Below are 20,590 nucleotides of genomic sequence, written 5' to 3'. Positions count from 1 at the left end.
GAACTCTTCGGGGCTCCTCCAGCTCCCTCACTCATCTGTGCTATTTAAGAACATGGCAGCTGAGCTCTTTCTAGCCTTTAGCAATTGATTTCACTCCCTGCCCCTCAATAGTTCACACCTGCTCAGCTCTTTCAGTTTTTCCAAATAAGACACTTTTGATTGCATGGATTATTGTTGCTTTTTCTCTTTTTTTCCAGCTGGTGGGGTTTGGAACTTGTTGATAAAACAGACTTGGCTTGAGATCTTGGTTGGAGCCTCTCTTCGCACAAAGAATATACCCCTCGACTCTGTTCTTGCTCAGCTTTACAGAGAGGCCTGTTGAAAACTGGCCCAGGGGATTTGGGGAGGTGGCCACTGGGGCAGCGGGCCAGGTTGAGAGCGGACAGCCTTGAAATTGGGTGTCTCCCAGACTCATTGGGCAGATCTCTGCGTAGGAAATGCTGATGCCGCCCGTGCACAGCTCCAAAAACGCGCAGGCTCGTTCAGGCAACAGACTGTTAATGGACAGTGAATAGAATGCCTTATTTGCCACCCTGGCAGCCTTAGGGATTGACAAACCTAATTAAGTTCACTTAATGATTTTAAGTAGCTGACAAAAAGGTGTGTGTCTGAATGTGGACTGAGGGAATAGCAATGCTTTAGAGAGAGAGCGAGAAAGAATGGCCGGCCTGGGTAAAAGGCATTCATTTAATGGATGGGCACCACATCTCAGATTCCTCTGGACCATTTAGTGGGCTCGGAAGGGGGGGAGAGTTCTGCATCCCTTTTCGCAGCTGGGGCTTGTCTGGGCTCTGGCTGCTTAGGATCGAGCTGGCAGATACTGCTGAGGAAAAATGCTTTCTCCAATTTCTCACTGTGCACTTGATTTGCTCGGCAAAAGTCTTCTAAAATGGACTGTCACAAAGCTAGGGTCGCGGTATGCATTTCTATTAGAATAATGTATGTGATGAAAAAGCCCCGCTGCATCCATCCTATTATCTGCATAATTGACTTCAGTTACCAGTTGAAGAGGAGCGGCCTGGCCCGGCCGATGGCCAGCTTTGGGCTCCTGGGATCAGCCTGGCTCAGATCACCGGGGCCAGGGCCGGACATGTGTGCCCTACTTGACTCTAGAAGTCTGGCTCTGCGACAGTGAAGTGGGGCTAGACAATAAAGGCCAGACCCTCTCTTCCTGCTCAGCCCCAACTCTCAGAAGGAATTTACCATCCTCTGACTTGGTTTCCCCTCTGGGCATCATGACCTCCATAGTAGTGAGGGGGAGTCACTACAGAGTGATTCCCAGGTTGCCAAGGGCCACAGAGATCTTTCACAATGACTTGGCTTCTGTGAGGGAGTCCTTTAGGGGAGGAATAGGGGAGAAAATGAGTTTTCAGCCAAGCTGAGCAAGCACAGAGGATCACTCTCACTCTTCAACAATCTCAGTCCCTGGCTTCCAGGCACTGGCTGTGTGTGACTCAGGGTTCTGGTTCCCACATTTGCCCTGGCATGCCACCAATCGGCAAGGCCTGCCACGAGGCTGTTCCACCAGACTGCAGGGCGGGAAGAAGCCCTTCTCTGGCAAGTTCCCACTTTGCTCTTTCATTTTTCTCATTCTGCATCAAGCATATGGCGCTCTTCCTGGGCCCTAGGTTTGAGGCCAAAGGTGAAGGTCAGATCTTGCTTCTACGAGGCCTGGCCCGGCAGGGGATGTGCCTGTGTACAAATACACCTGGCCAACAGGCTCAAAGCTGTCGAGTGCCCAGAGGGAGGAGAGGTCATGCACTTGCCCCAGGGATCCCTTGGAACAAGTCGGGGCCTCTGGAAGGCTGTCCAGAGCTAGATGGCCCCTGCATCCATTCTTCTCAAGAGACTGGGATGTCCACTGCACCTTTCTCAGGACACAGAGACATTAGCAACACTGGCCTCTTCCTGTACTCTTTGCTGCTGTGTGGGCTTATGGCTTTGAGAGCTGAGATGGTGTCAGAGACAGAGGCCCTCTCCACGGTGAGAAGACCCAGGAAAAGGGTGGTTGCTGGTTCCCTCGTCTCCTAACAGAAATATCTTTATGAGGGTGAATTAGCAGTTTTGTCTGCTTGGTGAGGGCTGAGTTTCAAAAGGTAGAGTGCAGTGAGGACTGGGCTACATACGTGGTAGGACCCCAAGCAAGTCACTGAAATTTGTTAGGCACCATCTTGGTTTAAAAAAAAAAAATCATCCATGTAATGTGGGTATTTTTTTTTTTTTTATAGTGGAAGCTTTTCTTTAGCATGGGAGAGTCTAGCTCATTGTTCCTGTTTTATACTTTTATTAGAAATCTGTGCTGCTTCAGCAGTGTTAGAAGTTCCATATCTCCCCGTCTGCCTTTGAGCAAAGATTATTTGAGCTCCTACTCCAAGTTCAAGCACCGTGTCTGCAGCTGGGGGTATAGAGATGCACAAGACATCGACCTTGACCTTGAGGAATTCAGAAGCCTTGTGATTCATATTATACAGTGACTAGGAGATTTCTATACACCTTTTAATTTCTGCCCGCATAGAGCTAGATTGTACAACCTGGGAAAACACTGAATCTGGGCAGTGAGAGGGAAAAGTCAAGAAAGACTTCGAGAACTGAATGTCTAGGAAAATGGTAGGGCTATGGACAGAAGAATCCATAAGAGCCAAGTGTTGGGGGAGCATATTGAAGGTGTAGGAAGGCTGCCGATCAGGGAACCGGAAACCCAGGTATGGGACTCAGGTGAGATAAAGACTATGCATTACCTGCACAGAGTGAGGGTGGAAGTGGTGACCACCGATGAGATCCTAGAGAACAGCCTGTATAGAATTGGATTCTGTTTTGTTTCAAATATCAGCAGTCCAGTTTTCCCCTAATTCTACTTCGTGCTTGGGGAGAGAAGGGCTGAGAACTTAGGTCTACATTTTCAGAGGCACTAAGGGTTATGAAAAACATGCGCATCTGTTGACTTGTAAATTGAACTGTGGATATTACCCAGGAAATCTTGAGCAGATCTGAACATCCTGTTATTCTAGAGGGGTTCACTTATTGCCATTTTGAGCGACTACTTCTTCAAACCAGGCTCACAGGCAGGATCTGTCTCACTGCTTTGCACTCTTGATTGTGGAAACTTAGCAATCAAAAGCAACAACTTGTCCCCAACGTCACAGTAAATCAGTGTTAGAAACATGATTTAAAGCTCAGAGTTGCTAATCTACTCCTTGCTCCAGTGATCTGGGATATTTTCTGAGAAAGACACAGGGCCAGATCCTTTCAGAGTTATGAATGTTTGATTTGTACATAGCTATGCCCGGCTGCACATTGCACTGTTGAGCCACCAGCCACGTCTCTCCCCCTCTTCTGGGAGGGCTGGCCCAAGGCTGTCCTGGGCCCCTGGTGCCATTTGGAAGGTGGCAGAAGAGGCCTCTTTTCCTCCAGCCCTTCTTCCCCCTTTCTGAGCTCTATTTCGAGGCTGAGAGCATTTCACATTTAGTCCCTCACAGAGCTTTCAACAGCCTCCTTGCTCTGGTTTCCCATCCTCCACAGTGCAGAGTCCAAAATATGTGGCCCCGTATCCCCGCTCACCTTCTCCCAAGGAGATTGCTCGGGATTCTCTGACACGACCTAGTTGCCTATTCTGGGATCCACATAAAACTTTTCTGACTATAAGCCTCCATTCATCCTGAAGGCCTTCTTTGGAATGCTCTTGGCCCTGTCCCACTTCTGGAAGATCTAAAATTTTCTCAAGGTCCGTCCTATAATAATCCACATTCTCCATGACAGGGAGGTCACCATACCATTTGAACACTGGCTGTGCTGTTGGACTCTGCACAATCCCACATGTGTTGCTGTTTGCCTGTCAGTGTGTATGCTCTGTGTGTCTCTCCACCCCCAGCAGCCTGGCAAGAAGCTTTCCATCCTCTGTGCTTGATGGGGGCTTACTATACGTTTGCTGACAATGTGACAAGGATCCTTCCCTAGTCACTCAATTCCTTGTCTTGCCCACAAGACATTTGAATCTGACATTTTATGCTGGTGACTTCCAAATGTGGCCAAACATCAAAATCACTTATGAAACTTTAAAAAAATATATGTATCCTTGGCCTCATACGTGACTTCCTGAGTCAGAATCTCTGTGTCTGGAGCCCAGGGCTCTGCATTATTAAAAAAAAAAGAATTTGAAAAATCATGTTTAGCTAAGTTTTTCAACCACTGTCATATGGTATTCTGCTAGTTTTAAGCCTTCTCAAAAATACTTTTTGTTTAATTTATGTTTTGATTTTAGAAAGGAAAAAATCAGTGAGGGAAATTCTGGGGTGATTTCTGCAAGAAAGCAAGGTTTTGCTACATCATACAATTTTGGGAATGAAACATTCATGATTTAGAATAGACCCTGGAATTGATTTCAGCCTTGAATTATGAAGGTTCTAGGGAAAGAATGATCAAAGCTCAGAGTAGCTAAATAAGGAATTGGTATTCTCAAGTAACACTTTGATAGATACCCAGAGATAGGGGCTATATTCCTTGGCTAATTCCATGACACAACATATCTTTTCTTTTTCTCCCCATCAAACCCATTTCCCCTTCTTCTGGACACATGGCTAGACTACATTCCTCAGCATCCCTTGCAGGCAAGCATAGCCAGGTGACTGAGTTCTAGCCAATGGAAAGTGAGCTGAAGCGATGACTCACAAAAATCTTCCTATGTGAGATGCTCCCCATGCTCTTTCTCCATTGGCTGTCTTAATGCAAAGGATTCCAAAACTGGAGAAAAGGATTGAGCCACAGGAAGAAGGAGGGTGGGCCCCTGTATGACCAGATGGAAGGCCACTCTCCAACTAGCACACTCATTTTGGATTCACATGGGCAAGAAATACATTTCTTTTTGTACATCCCTGAGGATTGGAGGTTTAATGTTACTTTCGGTAGTGCTGCCTAACTAACATATCATGTAGCACAAACCTAGTTACTTAGGTGTTCTCCATGTACGTGATGTGGTTGGGTTGATGCCTAACTCCCTCTGGGGGTAGGATGATGGGTAAAGTTAGTCCTTGGCTGGCTGCAGGACTCTGAAACACTCTTTACAGCTACAGCCATCCTCCAGCACACACTCTGCACCTCTCCAGGACTAGGGACACGCCTGAGTAAGGCAAGGTGGATTTAAGGAGTGTGGTCTAGTGCTCTTGGATGTTAGTTCCCTTATCTCTCTGGGGGAAGGTAAGGAGAGCAAAGTCAAGTTGTCCATGAAGGGCCTTGAGCTTGCTGGGTTTAGTCAGTGCTATTCACCCTGTTTGGCCTAAAATTGCCCTGGAGCCTACCATTTTCTCCCAGTTCAGAGGACTGAGTCAGGCTGATGTTAATAAGCATGTGGTGATCCCCAGCCCCTGTAGCTTCGGGAAGGGACACTTGCACTGCCACAGCTGGCTAGGGACAGAGAACACCTTTTCTTCTTTACACACTGGGAAGAGGGCCCTGGAAGTGCTGAGTTTTGCCTGCGTACGTGGACTCAGGGCAGTCAGACTCACTCGGGAGGAGTAGATGCCACCTGGGAAAGAGAACCTTGAGATCTTCCCCTTCCCTTTGCCCCCACCTCTGACTTTGAAGCCTGTGGGGCCACTTCCGAGTGAGTCCCTGATGTGCATCTGTTGATAGTGAATGAATCAACAAATGCAGACTACCCAGGAGGAGAGTCATTGCTCTCTGCTTCTGTTAGTGTGGGCATATCTGGCAGAGAAAGAACCCTAAACTGGCTACCAGAGAGGAGCCCATTGGGCAAGCGAGGAGCCCCAACAGCTGTGGCTTTATTGAGTCTCATGTTGTTCTCTCTGTCTGTGCTTCCCTTTTCCTTGGCCTTGACTGCCCTGTGATGCAAAGGTCTTGGTTTCCTACCAGGCTCCCCCTGAGATGACATCCCTAGGGGGCTGAAATACATTGCTTGTCCAGGTAAGCCTGTCACCTGGTACCAAGTAGGGCAGTAAGTGTTGGCTGGATACATACATAACATCTGGATGACTCTGGAGGTTAGTACCATTTACACCAGAGCATTCACAGGTATTCTCTGGTGGACTGAAAGGAGATGGAAGGGGCTCTGAGGAAGAGCCCCAATGCTTAACTACCTGTACTTTGATTTAACCCTTCTGTGCCTCCATCTTCTCACCTGAAAATGGGGATGACATCTGCCCCAGCTACCCCAAAGTGTGGGACAGAGTAAGCACCTGGAGTTGTGAGGGGGTAAAGCAGTCTGGGAGGCAGGTGCATGGCTATCATGGGTGCAAGGAATATGGGGCTGAGTATAAGGAGTTGCAGGAGCTGCTGTGGCAGCTGACACACCCTGCTCAGTAGAGGGGCAGCAGACACTGGTTTGTGGGGCTTGCAGGGGTGACGTCCACTCCTTCCATAGGCACCTCTCCTTCCTGGGACTGGTGGAGGCAAAACAGTTACAAATGGAAACTTTTGCAGAAGGGAAGGCAAGGGCAAAAGGTGAAGCATCCAGGCAGGGCCTGACCCTCTGCTGGCTTCTCCTGGGGACCATGTAGCCATGGTATGACCTAGATTTTCTGTGTCGGTCCTTATGTAAGTGAACTTTATTCTCTACTCGAGGGCAATTTGTTAAATATATAACTAAATGTATTTTATTTTTATGCTTTTGTTAGACATGGTACATGAATACATTTGCCAATGAAAATGGCTATTGGGACTTACACTCTAGTTCTGAAGTGGAGATAGTCAAAGACATGCTGGAGTGGTGACTTGAAAAGGCACTTGGGGAAGGGACCATGGTGTCCCAGGAGAGCAAGGAGAGACTCTCCCTGTGCTGGTGGTGTTGCCCAGGCTGGAGGTGTGAGAGAAGGGGAGTAGGCAAAGGCTTGGTGGGGAGTGGTCTTCAGCAGGAGCTGGGGCTGGGGAAGCAGACGATGGGTTTCCATGGTGGAAGATGCAAAGGAAAGACAATAAACTAACTAAAAATGAATAAGAGGTGTGGCCTAAAAAATCCAAAACCAAAATATTTCGTTCACAATGATGGCTATCATTTATCAAGGTTTCTACTACATGCCAAGCACTGTGTCTTCATTTCCTCAGGCATATACATACGAAGTAGACTAGCCTAAGGGTAAAGGGAAAATTATTTAACCTCTTTAGACCTCCTATGTCTCTTATTTAAAGGGGGATTAATTATAGTATCTACCCCAAGGGCTGTTATAAAGATGGAATGAGATAATGCATGTTAAGTATTTGTGACAGTGACGGGCATGAAGTAGGTACTCAATGAAAGCTAGCTCCAATCATTATCATTTATAACTCTGCTCATGGCTCTAGGAGGAAGCTGTGATTCAATTTACAAAAATCTGAATTAAGCACAGCTTTTTAGGAGTGTGTCGAGACCTGCAAATGGAGGTTCATTGGCAATTTCTGGATTTCTTCTCCCTGAAGTTACTACTCTGCTCAGGTAAGAATAAGTAATGAAAAGGCCTTTTTCATCACAGAAAGATGCTACACAAAGGGAGAGTATTGTTACTGATAGCACCCTGTCTAAAGTGGAGGTTCTGTGGATGAGAAACAAGAATGGGATAGGAGAAAAATCTTGGCTCTGTGGAGGTTGGCCTAAGTACATGAAGACATAACTCTCAGTTTAACGGATCCCATTTGAAAGATGCATTTATCAAACACACTACTTGTCATTTAGGACAAAGGATACAAAAGGAACAGAAATCTAAATATCTTCAGAGGGAAAATTTTTTCTTGTTAGACTATGTATATAGGGTACAGCTAAAAGCCTTTATAATGATAATGCTGGGGAAGAGAGCCTCCACATGCATGTTAAGTTATGTACTTTCTATCTGGCTGTATGACTGCAGTGATTTGTGGGACAAGGTTTGATCCATGGTGCTTCCAAATCCATCTTGTAATGAGTCAAACTTAGCACCTGCTTCTGCTCTGTAAGCATGTCAAAGCTTAAGATGGTGTCAGAATGTTGTGTTTAATTTACTAGGATATATGATTATAAAGAGGAAAACTATGTCCCTATAAGAGACTGACAGATTAAGGGGCGAGAACATGCCTTTCTTCCATTTTGAGAAAAGGCAGAATTAATTCCAACAGAAAGAATGGCAGTTGAATGGGGAGGAAATGAAGAAAACTAGTTATATGAGGTGGACGTAAAGTAATGAGATAACTTTTAAGCACACATCAAGCCAATATTTGAATTGGTGCTGTCCTTCAAAATTACTTTGAAAGCACATATCTGTATTCGAGGGATGCTGCCACTGCTCAAAACATCATGGGCACGACTTGCAGAGATTTTTCTTGTTACTTTTTATAGTATGGTTTGATATCCTAGTTGGTTAATATCACCTCATAATGATGACAGACTGTGGCATTATTTCTATCCTTTGCCTGTTTGTAAACGGACAGAAGAAATACCACTCCATGGATCAATGTCTCCCTATCATCAACCTTTATATACTGATGGCATATTCTCTGAGCCTTCACAGAAAGACTACTATGTGATGGCAGCAATGTGAATATAGTTTTTTGCTCTCAAGTGCTCAGCTCTAGCTCTCTCTACCCACAAGGATTAGGGCACACAATTAAGATCAACATCTTTCTTATAAAGTGATTCCGACAGAACAGTGACCAGAGATAAAGAAAGCACAGGTACCAGGCAAGTCCCTAAAGAAAATTCCTTGTCGTAAGAGTAACAATTGCTGCTTGGGTTCATATGATGGGACATAGGTACTGCTTTGATATACAGAACACTTCGTAGCAGTATTTATTGTAATGTGATTTTATCTGTTTCGTTGGATTGAACACAGGAAGAATGTTAGATGGATTCCAACAGGTGAAATTCCCAGTTAACTCAGCTGGAATTTGGAAATATATGCAATTTCTCTTAACACATCATTCTGTAAACACATATTTACTGGACATATGATGTGTTAGGCATGGTTCTAGATGCTCAAGGAATAGTGATATATAAGACAGATTTGATCTCTGTCTTGTTAGTGTGTATATTCAGGTATTAAGAAAAAGATAGTAAAGAGTGATAAGTTATTATAGGGATATTTCAGGAGCCATGAGAAAATACTGTAGGTACTCTATTTAGTCTAGAAGTCTTCAAAAAGCGAAGGAAGAGTGGTAGTTAGGGAGAAGGAAGGTAGAGGAAGAACATTTCAGGTGGAGAGAATGGAAGGTGCATAAGTCTGTAAGAATCTAGTAAGGCACAACTGAATTGAAAGAAGTGTCTAGAACCCAGGAGCAGCTTAGAGCTAACCTGTAAACCCTAATAAGGTTGCTTCAAAAAGCTTTGTAATGTATGCAATGTAATGTAATGTTGGGGAACCTAGGAGTGGAGGAGATTTGGGACAGCATTGGGAATAAAGTTCCTGCTCCTTCGAGGTCCACGGTTGAGGAGCTGTCCAGGACGTGGGTGCTGAATAGCTGAAGCCAGGACCTGCCTAAGGAAGCAGGTGGTACAAAGCCCTAATGCCTACCTCAGGGTGGGGAGAAAGAGAGTCGGCCTTTGTCTTTTATCCATTTTCCTTCCCTTTCCCTTATACAGTTCCTTCCTCTATCTCTCTCTCCGCCTACTTTCATTTTCTGGCAATCTGGCAGCTATAGCTCACTCTCCTTGGGAGGAAAAGGAAGAATGTGTTTCTTGCTCCTCCTCATCAGTGACTTCCCCTTATAAGAAGTCTACACACAAACTGAGGGGGTGGGGGAATGGGATAGGCTGGTGATGGGTGGTAGGGAGGGCATGTATTACATGGTGCACTGGCTGTTATACACAACTAATGAATCATCGAACTTTACATCAGAAACCAGGGATGTACTGTATGGTGACTAACATAATATAATAAAAAAATATTAAAAAAAGAGAAGTCTACACAGCACTGATGACAGCAAATTCAGAAGAACATTCACCCCTATCTTAGGGTTGCATGACTGGTTGTTATTGCTAAATTGTCCATCCCAGCCTCTTCTGAGGCATTAGGTGGGGAGATATTATTATTATCATATTCTAGTTATTGTTAGTGTTATCACTGACTGAGCGCCTACAGTGGTCCAGGCAGTTTACCAAGCACTTTACTTCCCTAAGCCTCAGAGGTAAATTTTATTATGTCTGTTTTATAGAACATGGCTCAACTTGGAAGATCAGTGATTGTGACTTGTGCTCTTTTTTCAATAAGTTATCTGAGACTACCTAACTGAGGGATGAGGACAGAGGATGTGGGAAATAAAATTCATTGATACTTACTATATATAGATGTTTTTAACAGTTGTTTTATTTAGTCTCGTAACAATCCTGTGAAGTTGTACTATTACTATACTTACTTTACAGATGTGGGCACCAAGGCCCAGAGAGGCTCAGTGACTGGTTGGGGTCACACCACCAGTGAGTGGCTGAGACAGTTTTAAACTTGGGACTATCTGATACTAAAGCCGATGCTCTTTCATCCACAGTGCTTTTTTAGTTTTATGGGGTAGTCACATCTACTGGTAAGTGATTTTAGCAACTGAAAACTGCTGTGTCTCACTCTCTTGCAGTCCCATTTTCTTCTGGGTCTTGATGCCTTCTTTACCATCTCTAGCTCTGGGTTGGGGGAGTAGCTTCCCACATCGGAGCATGTCAGTGGCGGGCAGCCTCCCACTGAATGGGGGCACCCGTGTGTTTTGTAATTGCACATTTATTAGGTCACAAAGCATCATCGAACCACACTGGCCTTAGTCGGAATTCCCACTGGACAGTTTGGTCTCCGTATCAATACTGGAAATGTCAGTCTGGTAAACAGCCTTTAACAGGGAGGATGGAGGCTGAGAACAAAGTCTCCTTCAAACGAAACTCTAGCGGATGGGAGTGAACAGAGTCAACATCTTACTTGCTCTAAATCCCCTGGAGTGGTTATGAAAGGGAGAGGACTTGCTGGATTGAGGAGAAAAAAACCCTTTGATTCATCTGAATTAATTTAGCATCTCCCAGGAGGGAGGGCTCTGGCATCATCCTCCTGTTCTCCATCCCCTGCATACAACACCCACAATCCCGAAGGACAAAAGACCAGTCTATGGTAGGGAGTGCCCACACTGCCCCTTCTTCCACTTTAATTAAATCCATTTGTCCTGAGGGCAGCACTGCGCCTCAGGATGTCCACCGGCTTTGATCTTTAACCCACACACATCTGAAGGAGTGGGAAGCTGGTGCTCAGAGTGAGGACAAGCTTCTTCCCATGACAGCACGGCTCAAGTTACGAGCTCTTGGAAATAGCAGACTCTGTGAAGTTTGGGTGAAGAATTTGAGACCCAACTTTATACTTACAAAGCTGCAAGCCAACTGGCATCACCCTTGCCTTGACTTAAGCCCTCTGTCCTCATTTTTCAAAGGTGGATCCACCAGGATGGTAATTTGAGTGGGTTTTAAAAGTCTAAATGCAGAGGCTGTTCTGGATTGCTGGGTTTGACATTTAGCCTATTAAAGGTGGCTTTCCCCCTCCAGACCCATTCATCTGCCCCCTTTATAGAAATAACTCCTACCCTCCGCCCTCTGCCTTTTTTGGTCTGGAACAGATCAGTGCACCAACCATGGAGGACTCCGTACGCTGCCGCAGGGAGTCACGTGAGCTGCTGTGCTGGGCCAGGCACTGCTTGCCCCAGGCTGACTGCAGGTGGCAGACTGGTGCCATCCTGGAGAGACAAGTGGCAGCTGATCTCAGTGGTTACGGCTCTGTTTCAGAGCCACATGGAGTCAATGATCTTTTAGTCCAACCCTCTCAGTTTAAAGATGAGGAAACTGAGACCCAGGGAGGTTCAAGGTCATAAAGCCACTAGGAACAGAATTCAGGAACCAGGGCCTCTGGTAGAAGCACTCTTCCATTTATGGAAGAATTTGTCATCTCCCTCATCTACCTGCCTCCGGGACCTGACTCCACAAAGCCCTGGACTTGGACTGACCTGAGCACCAGTCCTCACTCTGAGGCCAGCTTGCTGGTGCTGTAACTCTTTGGTTCTCGATGAGAATCTTGTAAAAGGGCAGGAATGGGGAACATGATAAGGTCTGTATTACCTATGTCACAGATCTTTTTTGTTAATAAGAGATAAATAAAATGGCAAATGGGAAAACAAGGCAAAATGCATTAAGAGAAAATGTGATATACATATAAAGCCTGATTATTATTAGGCACTAATAGGAGCCGTTCAGTTTTATTTCTTCCTGCTACAGATACTGGAAGCAGCCAATCAGGCCAGGCCGAGATGCAAGAGATGAGGGCTCACTAGTCTGGAAATCCCACAGAGAAACTCCATGCTCCCTGTGTGTCTGCAGCCAGGGTGTGTATGTGCGTATGTGCGTGTACATATTTGTCTGTATGCACATATGTGCTCATCTGGATGTGTATCTTGGGTAGAAGGGATGGGGGGAGGGAAGACATGACCCCTTTCTGCATTTTAGCTGATAGAGGAAAAGAGAGTGACAGGAATGGGTGGAGGCTCACCTGTCAGCCACATCGAGAAGAGGCAGCACCGTCCACTGCCACAGGCTCAAGCCTTCATTGGTGGCAACATGCCAGACCATTCTGCTTTGTTCCTTCCCAGTTTTGTTCTCCACTAGCACCAAGGAGACATTTCCCCGCAAGACTCCACGGATGAGCCAGGACATTCGGAGCTGCAAGGGAGAGAAGAGCCAGAGGATGGGTGTTAATGTTAAAAGGAAGCCTCAGGTCCCCTTTCTGGAATTCTCAGGGATGCTGGAGACTCAGCCAACGTGTGCCCAGTGAGGAAAGCTGAAGGCTGCCTGATCTTGCTCAGTCATGAAGGCTCAAGGAGCTCGGCAGGGGCAACGATGGACAATTTTGGAATTTTATGCAGGTCGATCCTAAATTTCACAGGGTTCTGTGTCTGAGGTGATATTAAGATCTCTGGGATATTAAATGAACTTCCTAAAGGGGATCCAAAGATTCTTGTCTGTGGCCCCAATTCACTTTGTGACCTTGGACAAGTGATTTTATGACTCCGTTTCTTTAATGCCTTAGGTATCATAGATTTTTATTCCCCCCTCCCCAGACTCTAATAATCTTATTTGAATGATACCATTCCATGTATTAGCTAACTGGAGACTCTATGACTTGATACCTGGGCACTGGTAGGCAAAGGCGAGGTAAAAATCTCATACTGAGGTACTTCCATATGCTTGTCTTTCAGAATGAGGCTATCCATTTTGACAAAGGAAGCTACAGTCATATGTTTTCATTGTGTCTTCATTAAAGGTTCCTATGACATTGTTTCCTAGACATATGAAAGGGACTGTAGCTAATATTTCTAAAAGAGTTTAAGGGCAGTCATGCCCAAAGTCCGTTATATACTATAAACAAGGTCTCTGGTCTTTGTGTTTGATAGAAACAATCTGTAAACAACACTTAAAACTTAGGATAATTAAAAGATATAATTGCCCCAAATATTCCTGTTCAGATCCTGTAATTAAAAGAATGGCTATTGTGGAATAGAAGGTAAAATGTGTCCTCCGGAAAACTACAGTTTTCAGCCGCTATGGTGCCCCTTTTTCTTTGAATCTCATTGTTTGAAGACACACTTTTCTGTAAATCACCATTCCTTTTATCTCCCAGTCCCTCAGCTCAAGGTTTCCTCACAATTTGATCAAAGAGGTATGTACCATGAACTTTCCACTTTCTTGCACATGACCTCTTCACTAACAAGGTCACAACTGGCACTGGGGTGCCCAGGTGCTGTTCTACTTCTGAGAGCCTGAGTCAGGTAAGCCTGGTCTATAACCATAACCTCTTCCCTTAGACCTCTCCCATTTCCCAAATCCAGAGTAGCGAAACTACTTATCATCAATGAGGACTGCCAGGATAATTTAACAAATCTGTTAATGTTTTTTCTGACCTCACTTGGCTTCCTTGTGCAGTCTGGATGCCATGACTAGAAATTTTAATCCTACCATAGCCAACTAACCCCTCTCAGTCCTTAGCCCATGCCCTGTGTGCCCAGTTTGGGTTATTGCTTGCCACATCCTTTCTCTCTTTTTGCTCCTTGGCCACAGAGTATTGCAGATTTGGACTTCTGTGAAATCAGACCGTTGAACCACAATGCCCTGGATGGCTGGTGGTACTTATTCATCCACTGTTGATTTCCATAGTTGATTTCTGAACACACATAGCACAATGGGTGTTTCAAACTCTTCCTCAAACACTAATGCTGTTACCTCTTGGTCTCTAACTCTCCTGACCATTATTTTGATTCTTACTTTACTGATAAAAATTTACTATATTGGGTGAAATCTCCTTTCAGCCTCGCTGCTTTCCTCCCTTCCTTCCTTTCTTTTTCTTCCTCCCCTCCCTCCCTCCTCTTCCTCACCCTTCTCTTCCCCTTCTTTCTTCTTCTTCCCTCTCTTCCTCCTCCTTATTCTTCTTCACACAGATGTTTATTTATCCACCTTCTTCTTTTCCTGTCTTAGAGGAAGATGTCTCCTTCACTTTCTTCTATGTTAATCCCTCATGTTTTACCTCCCCCTAGTCCTTGCTTTTCAAAAACTGCTTTCAGCACCTTCAGACCTTCTGGCTCTTCTGTCTACAAATAAAATCAGCTTTTACCTGTCCCAGAAAAATATCCTTTATTTCATCCTGCTAGCTCCTCTGACTTGCAGCTTATTTCTGTACCTCCATTCAGATGTTCATATCGTGGGTAACTGGCGTGTAGCTGCTTTTATTTCCTAGTTGCCCATTCTTTCTTTAAATTCTTTTAACCTGGCTTCTATTCTCATTACTCTAACAAAGTAGCATTCACAATGTCCTTTGTAACTTACTCTTTCAACTCTCTCCATGGCCTCTTAAAGTGCCTCTCTCTCTCTACTTTCTCCCTTCTAAATTCTTTTGTATATCTCGATCACATCTTCCTGTTTACCACTGCCATCTGTGACTCTTCAGTGGTTTCTCACTCCCTATCAATTGATATCAAGGCATTCGTGTTCCTCTATAATCTAATAAAATAAGCTTTTTAGGCATTCAATGAATATTTATTGAGTACTTATGCTGAGCCACATGTGTCCTCCACCCTAGAATGGTCTAAGAGTTTGAGTTAGATCTGGATTCAAAAACTGTTCTTGTCACTTTGGTCCTTTTGAAGCTCAGTTCTGTATTCTCTAAGATGAGAATAGGTTTATCTACCTTATAGGATTATAGTGACAATTTAATGAGAGATAACAAATAGTGTAACAAAATGGTAAAAAGACATTTTGGCTGAAGCACTGAGGCAATAGATACTACACTTCAAAGGGACGTCTGAGAGCACAATGACGTAGGACTTTCAAGAGGGGTGGATGAAAATAGGTTATGCAATTCTTAATCTCTCATCCGTACTTTGGATTTTTAAAAAAGTGGTGGTTGACTACCAGGAGAGAGTTTTTGGAATGTGCTTTTTGTATATCATGAGTTCCACCTGGCTTTACCCTTCTGCAAAGACAGTTCCCTCTTCATCCCAAGTCAAATGAGAGAGAGCAGTTTTAAGGATACCACCTTAGGCACTTAATATTAATCCCCCGCAGTTTGGAGATCTCAGTAGAATACTGCCTAACTCCTACGTGGAAAATCCAAAGTACGAACAAGGGGTTGGTTGGCTGCTCTGATGGCAGAACAAAGGCAAGGTGGAAGCATTGAATGGCCTGTCCTCCTAGAGTCTGGCGGCACACAACATGCATGAGCATTACACATAGACTAAAGTGAGCCATATACAAGGAACCCACTTGGGTCATTTTAGATCTTGTCCAAGAGGGCTTCTTGAAGGGATAAATAGAACTCAGAAGAAAGAAGCTGCAGGCATCTCAAGATGCCCAAGGACAGAGGAAAGAGTAAGTGACTACCCAGAATGGGGATGCATACACCCTAGTTAAGGTGAAAGATTCCTAGCCATAGTGGAGGGGGTGAGGAGGAAGGTAAACCTCCAAAGAAAGCACGAAAGTGCCCCCTGTGAAAACCAGTAAGCTCTAAACGTGTCACATCCAGAGGATACCAGTGCCAGATCACCATAACAGTCCTGGTCAAGTAAGAGTTTTCTTGATCCCCTTGACCTCTTTTCCTTTCCCCGCACTTAAGACCTTGAAGGGTCACAATTTAGCCAGAAGACTAAAGAGGAGGAGAGCTGAGTGAAGAAGGAGAGAGATCAATGACTCTTTCCCTGATTTCAGGCTTCTCACCGGTACTAGGGCCAAGTATGGCAAGGGCAGGGGAGGAAAGAAGCCCTCACTTAATTTTTTTTAATTAATTTTTTAAAGATAGTATTTATTTATTTGAGAGACAGAGAGCAGAGTGGGAGTGAGGGGCAGAGGGAGAGGGAGAAGCAGACTCCCCACTGAGCAGGGAGCCTGATGCAGGGCTCGATCCCAGGACCCTGAGATCATGACCTGAACCAAAGGCAGACCCTTACCCGACTGAGCCACCCAGGTGCCCCAAGAAGCCCTAACTTTAAAGAAAGGTTGAAGTTCTGACCAAACGGGCATTTTGATTTCTAAATAAGCCTGTCTTATGTGTTTTGAAGTGACTAAAATCTGTCTGTATTACCTTAGAGCAACCAGATAAGCAATTTTCACCCAGTAGTCCACACGTGGGGGCCCAAGAGATGTTAGTTCCTAGGCTCCCTCAAAACAATCTACATACCAGCTTTGCACTTGACATGCATTTTTCTGCCCCTGTGCTTTTGATCCTTCCATTTCCTCTACCTCTCCTTTCCTTCTGGCCACTTAAAAGAAAATTCAATCTATCCAATTTTCAAGAAAACTTTTCTTACCATCTGTCTCATAAATGACTTTCCCCCCTCTGAAATCTAACAATTGATGCTACCGGGATCATCACAGGACATAGATCTGCTGCCTTGTCTTCCCTCCATCCTCCTTGCACCACAAGTTCCTTCAAGGCAGAGACTGTCTTATCTTGTATTCACAGTCATTGTCAAATGAGGGCACACGGTAGGAGCAGATTAGTGTTAGAATATATAAAGATGTGTACATTTCTAGGAAGAGCTTCCTGTCTTTACCAGGTCCCCTCTCAGGGACAGAAACCAACTTTGCCACTGTGAGGCTCCTTAGCACTTCCCTGCATTCTAGGGGTCGGCTTCCAGGGAAGGGAGGATCCACGCATCTTGCAGCTAACTAAGCTGTAGTTGAAATGGCCCAGTTCTCAGCTGTTCTTAGGAAACTTTCAGTTAGAAGTAGAGTCTGCTAGTGACCTGAACATGCCAGTGGGATGTAGCCCTCTCATGTCAACAGTGGGACCACTGGCTCTCTGACTGTTGAGCTTTCTCCACCTTCCTGCACTATATTTTAGGCCAATAGGGCCTGCGAAGTAAGAACAGTACTGGCTGCCAAGGAATGGCATCCCTAGCACCTGAGGGGGTCTACCAGAATCCCTTTTGGTATCAGTCCTTGAGATGATCATACATTCATTCAGTAAATATTTACACCTACCTACTCTGTACTGCATATTATATACATCTTCCCTGTCCTCACGAAGCTTATCATCTAGGCAGGAAGTCTGAATTTAAATGAGTAACTGCAATGTGCTGAGTGTAGCCAAAGGGGAAGTAAACAGAGTCGCTTGACAGTAAAGACATAAAACATACAACAGTCAAGTCAAGGGCCACCTGGGTGGCTCAGTTGGTTGAGTGTCCAACTCTTGATTTTGGCTCAGGTTATGATCTCAGGGTCCCGGGATGGAGCCCCGAGTTGGGCTACCAGCTCAATGGGGAGGCTGCTTGTCTCCCTCTCCCTGCTTGTACTCTCTCTCTTAAACAAATAAACACATCTTAAAAAAAAAAAAGACAAGTCAGGGCACTTGACATGACAGTCAGGACTTGGGTCAAGATGACCACCTGACCCAACTGCTCAGAACTGTGGATAAGTAGGAGAATTAAAAATCTGACTTTCCTTTCATCTTACAATACCACCACCTATGATCATAGCAGGAAACATATATCTAGAGCTACAACTCAAGCCAAAGCATGCACCAAGTTTTGGTAAAGTGCATTTCTAGAAACAGATGCAAAAGGTTTGCAATGAGATCACAAACTGGCAGCCAGTGAATAGCTAGCCAGGTATGTCTTTCTGCCATTCATTTTTTTTTTTTCCATCCACTGAGCGTTTAGTAAGGTGATGTATCCAGGTGATATTATTCTTCCTCAAATATAAGAAGTCTAGAACCCTCTGGTCTTTCACTTGGCCTACTTCTCACCTGTAGTTATCCCTAGTCATTCCAGATTTCCCTCTAAAAGTCAGTCAGTGCTTTGCTACTCGGAGTGCGATGTTCAAGATGGCGTCCTGGGTGTTACCTGGGAGCTTGTCGGAGAGGCAGCATTTCTAGCCTGATCCAGACTCACTGCATGAGAATCTGCAAAGAAGCAACCCCTGGGGCCCTGCTCCTGTGCTCCTAGGACTCATCCTACTTCCTTTCTGGAATGCCCTGGAAGTAATTGCCCTCTGCATCAAGCTTCCTTCTCGGGTGGCTTATCAGACTATCCTTGTTTTCTTGCCTGTTGACAATGGGATAACTCAGGGTTTGTGCTCCAATATCGAAGTGAATCAGTGGTGTGACTTTAAGCCAACCACTTAGCCCCTCTGAGCCTCCATTTTCTTATAGACAAATTTGTGATAATAGCCACAACTTCCCTGCCAACCTTAAAAGGTGGTTGTAAAGACTGAGTGAGATAAAGAATGTGGAAGTAGGGCCCACATGTGGTGAATAAAATGGTTATAGCAGTGGTTTTCAATGGGGCTGCAAATTAGAATCACCTAGGGAGTTTTCACAACTACTCATGTCTGAGTTCCCACCCCAGATTCTGATTTAATTGGTCTTGGGCAGGTCCTGGGCATCCGCAGTTCTCAGATCTCTCCAGGTGATTCTAAAGTACATCCTAGGCTGAGACCACTGGGGAGATGGGGCTACTTAGGGCTAGAAGTAGCCTGGCCTTCTCGGTGAGAGGTCCATTCTCCTCTTGGACTTTGAGTAAGAGGTAATTCTTAATAACTGAAAAATGGCTTAACAGGTGCCCATCACCAAGGTGTACAAGAAGTGTCTTTCCTGCAAGGGGGAGGACACAGACCCCAGGAGAGGGCCTTCATGCGGCTGCCATGTCATCCCTGGGCCAAGACTGAGGACAGCCCTGAGGGAGAGCAGGGATGACCTAAGGATGCATATGGGACCAGAACTCTCCTCTTGAACCTACAGGGTAAGGTTCTTACCAATTTCTTAATTAGAAGACCTCAGGGACTGATGTCAATTCTTTCTGAATATCCCTTATTCATTATTTGTATCTAAGTGTATGGAGCAACTATTAGGACAGACGGCAGGCTCAAGGCTCTCTCCAAGACTTCCATTTTCCTTATAAATACAGTCCCAGATAAAAGAACCCCCCTGATACCATTATATGTAGATATCCATGCAAGGTAGACTTTGCTTGATACCGACAGTTAAGGATCAGGTGCTCAGAGTGGGCAAAAAACATTCTTGGAGTTTAATTTAACTAAGACCAATTTCTATCTGGGGGCCTATAGGATAATTTGTTATTTGACTATTTATTGAATACCAGAGAGCTGTGCTAGGCACTTGTACATTTGCTGTCTCATTTTTCTACTCATAACATTCCTTCCTGTAGGTATTATCGGACCCATTTTTCAGATGTGGGATCCGAAGCTTAGGTAGGTGAAGTCACCCGAGGTCGCTGAGCCCACGTGCTGCAGACCCGGATTCTATGCAAGGGTCTGTGCTGTTTCTACCACATCAATAGCGTTACATACATGTAACACGTTATGGTAACACTTAAATCTTTGGGAGGTGTATTGTGAAGGTCCTAGATCCTTGTTGCTCCAAGAGTGGTCTATAAAGCAGCAGTATTGGCATGACCCGGGAACTCATCAGAAATATAGGCTCTCAAGTCCCACCCCAGGTCTGCCAAGTCAGAATTTATATTTTAACAAGATCTTAGCTCAGATATACCTTCATAATAGAGGAATTAGGGAGATAGAGGGTTTTAAACCATTTGCAACCTTTGTCTCTGCCAGACAATGAGTCGTCGTGTGTGTGCGTGTGTGTGTGTGTGTGTGTGTGTGTGTATGTATTCACACAAATAGGAGACATCTTATACAAATCCTAAATAATGTTTGTGAGAAATAACACTTGTCGGAGGCTGTAACAATAAAAATGTTGATCCTTCTAGACACGTCCTAGTAGATACAGGTTATAAATGATAGCTTTTGACTAATAAACTCTTTGATATGCAGACAGCAAATGAGACAAGTGAGAAGAGACAACGCCAGGAACACGCCACTGGCAATTATATTTTCTGGCTCCAGCAGACCCTTTCACAAGGGCCTCCCCCCACCAACCTCGGTGGGGCCTGATAGACTTTCCAATTATGTGCTACTAGTGTTTGTCATTTTATTAATTAAAGTTCTGTACGTAAGGCAAGAGCAGCATTGTGGCTAGGCCTAACGCTATTATTTCTCTCATGGCCCTTTCCTCCTCCAGAGGTAATTACTGCAATTTTATGTCGCGAATATGCCCCGTGTTTGCTATGCATACCTCGTGGCAACTTCACAACAATCTCTTGAATCCATTAAAAAAATATC

The 20,590-nt window shown here is 44.8% G+C and overlaps 1 protein-coding gene across 1 annotated transcript in view; it reads right to left on the bottom strand.

Moving 5' to 3' along the window:
- ALK (ALK receptor tyrosine kinase) overlaps window positions 1–20,590 on the bottom strand; it is a 678,810-nt gene that overhangs the window by 88,425 nt on the left and 569,795 nt on the right. Inside the window, exon 9 of the mRNA XM_034659705.1 lies at window positions 12,456–12,625. Within this exon, the coding sequence (XP_034515596.1) occupies window positions 12,456–12,625 (170 nt within the window). The remainder of the gene's footprint in view (window positions 1–12,455; window positions 12,626–20,590) is intronic.

The sequence above is a fragment of the Ailuropoda melanoleuca genome, chromosome 4, assembly GCF_002007445.2.
Source record: "Ailuropoda melanoleuca isolate Jingjing chromosome 4, ASM200744v2, whole genome shotgun sequence".
In the NCBI taxonomy this organism is placed as follows: Eukaryota; Metazoa; Chordata; class Mammalia; order Carnivora; family Ursidae; genus Ailuropoda; species Ailuropoda melanoleuca.
The sequence above is the reverse complement of the archived record's forward strand: the minus strand, read 5'-3'. Positions and strand labels throughout refer to the sequence as shown.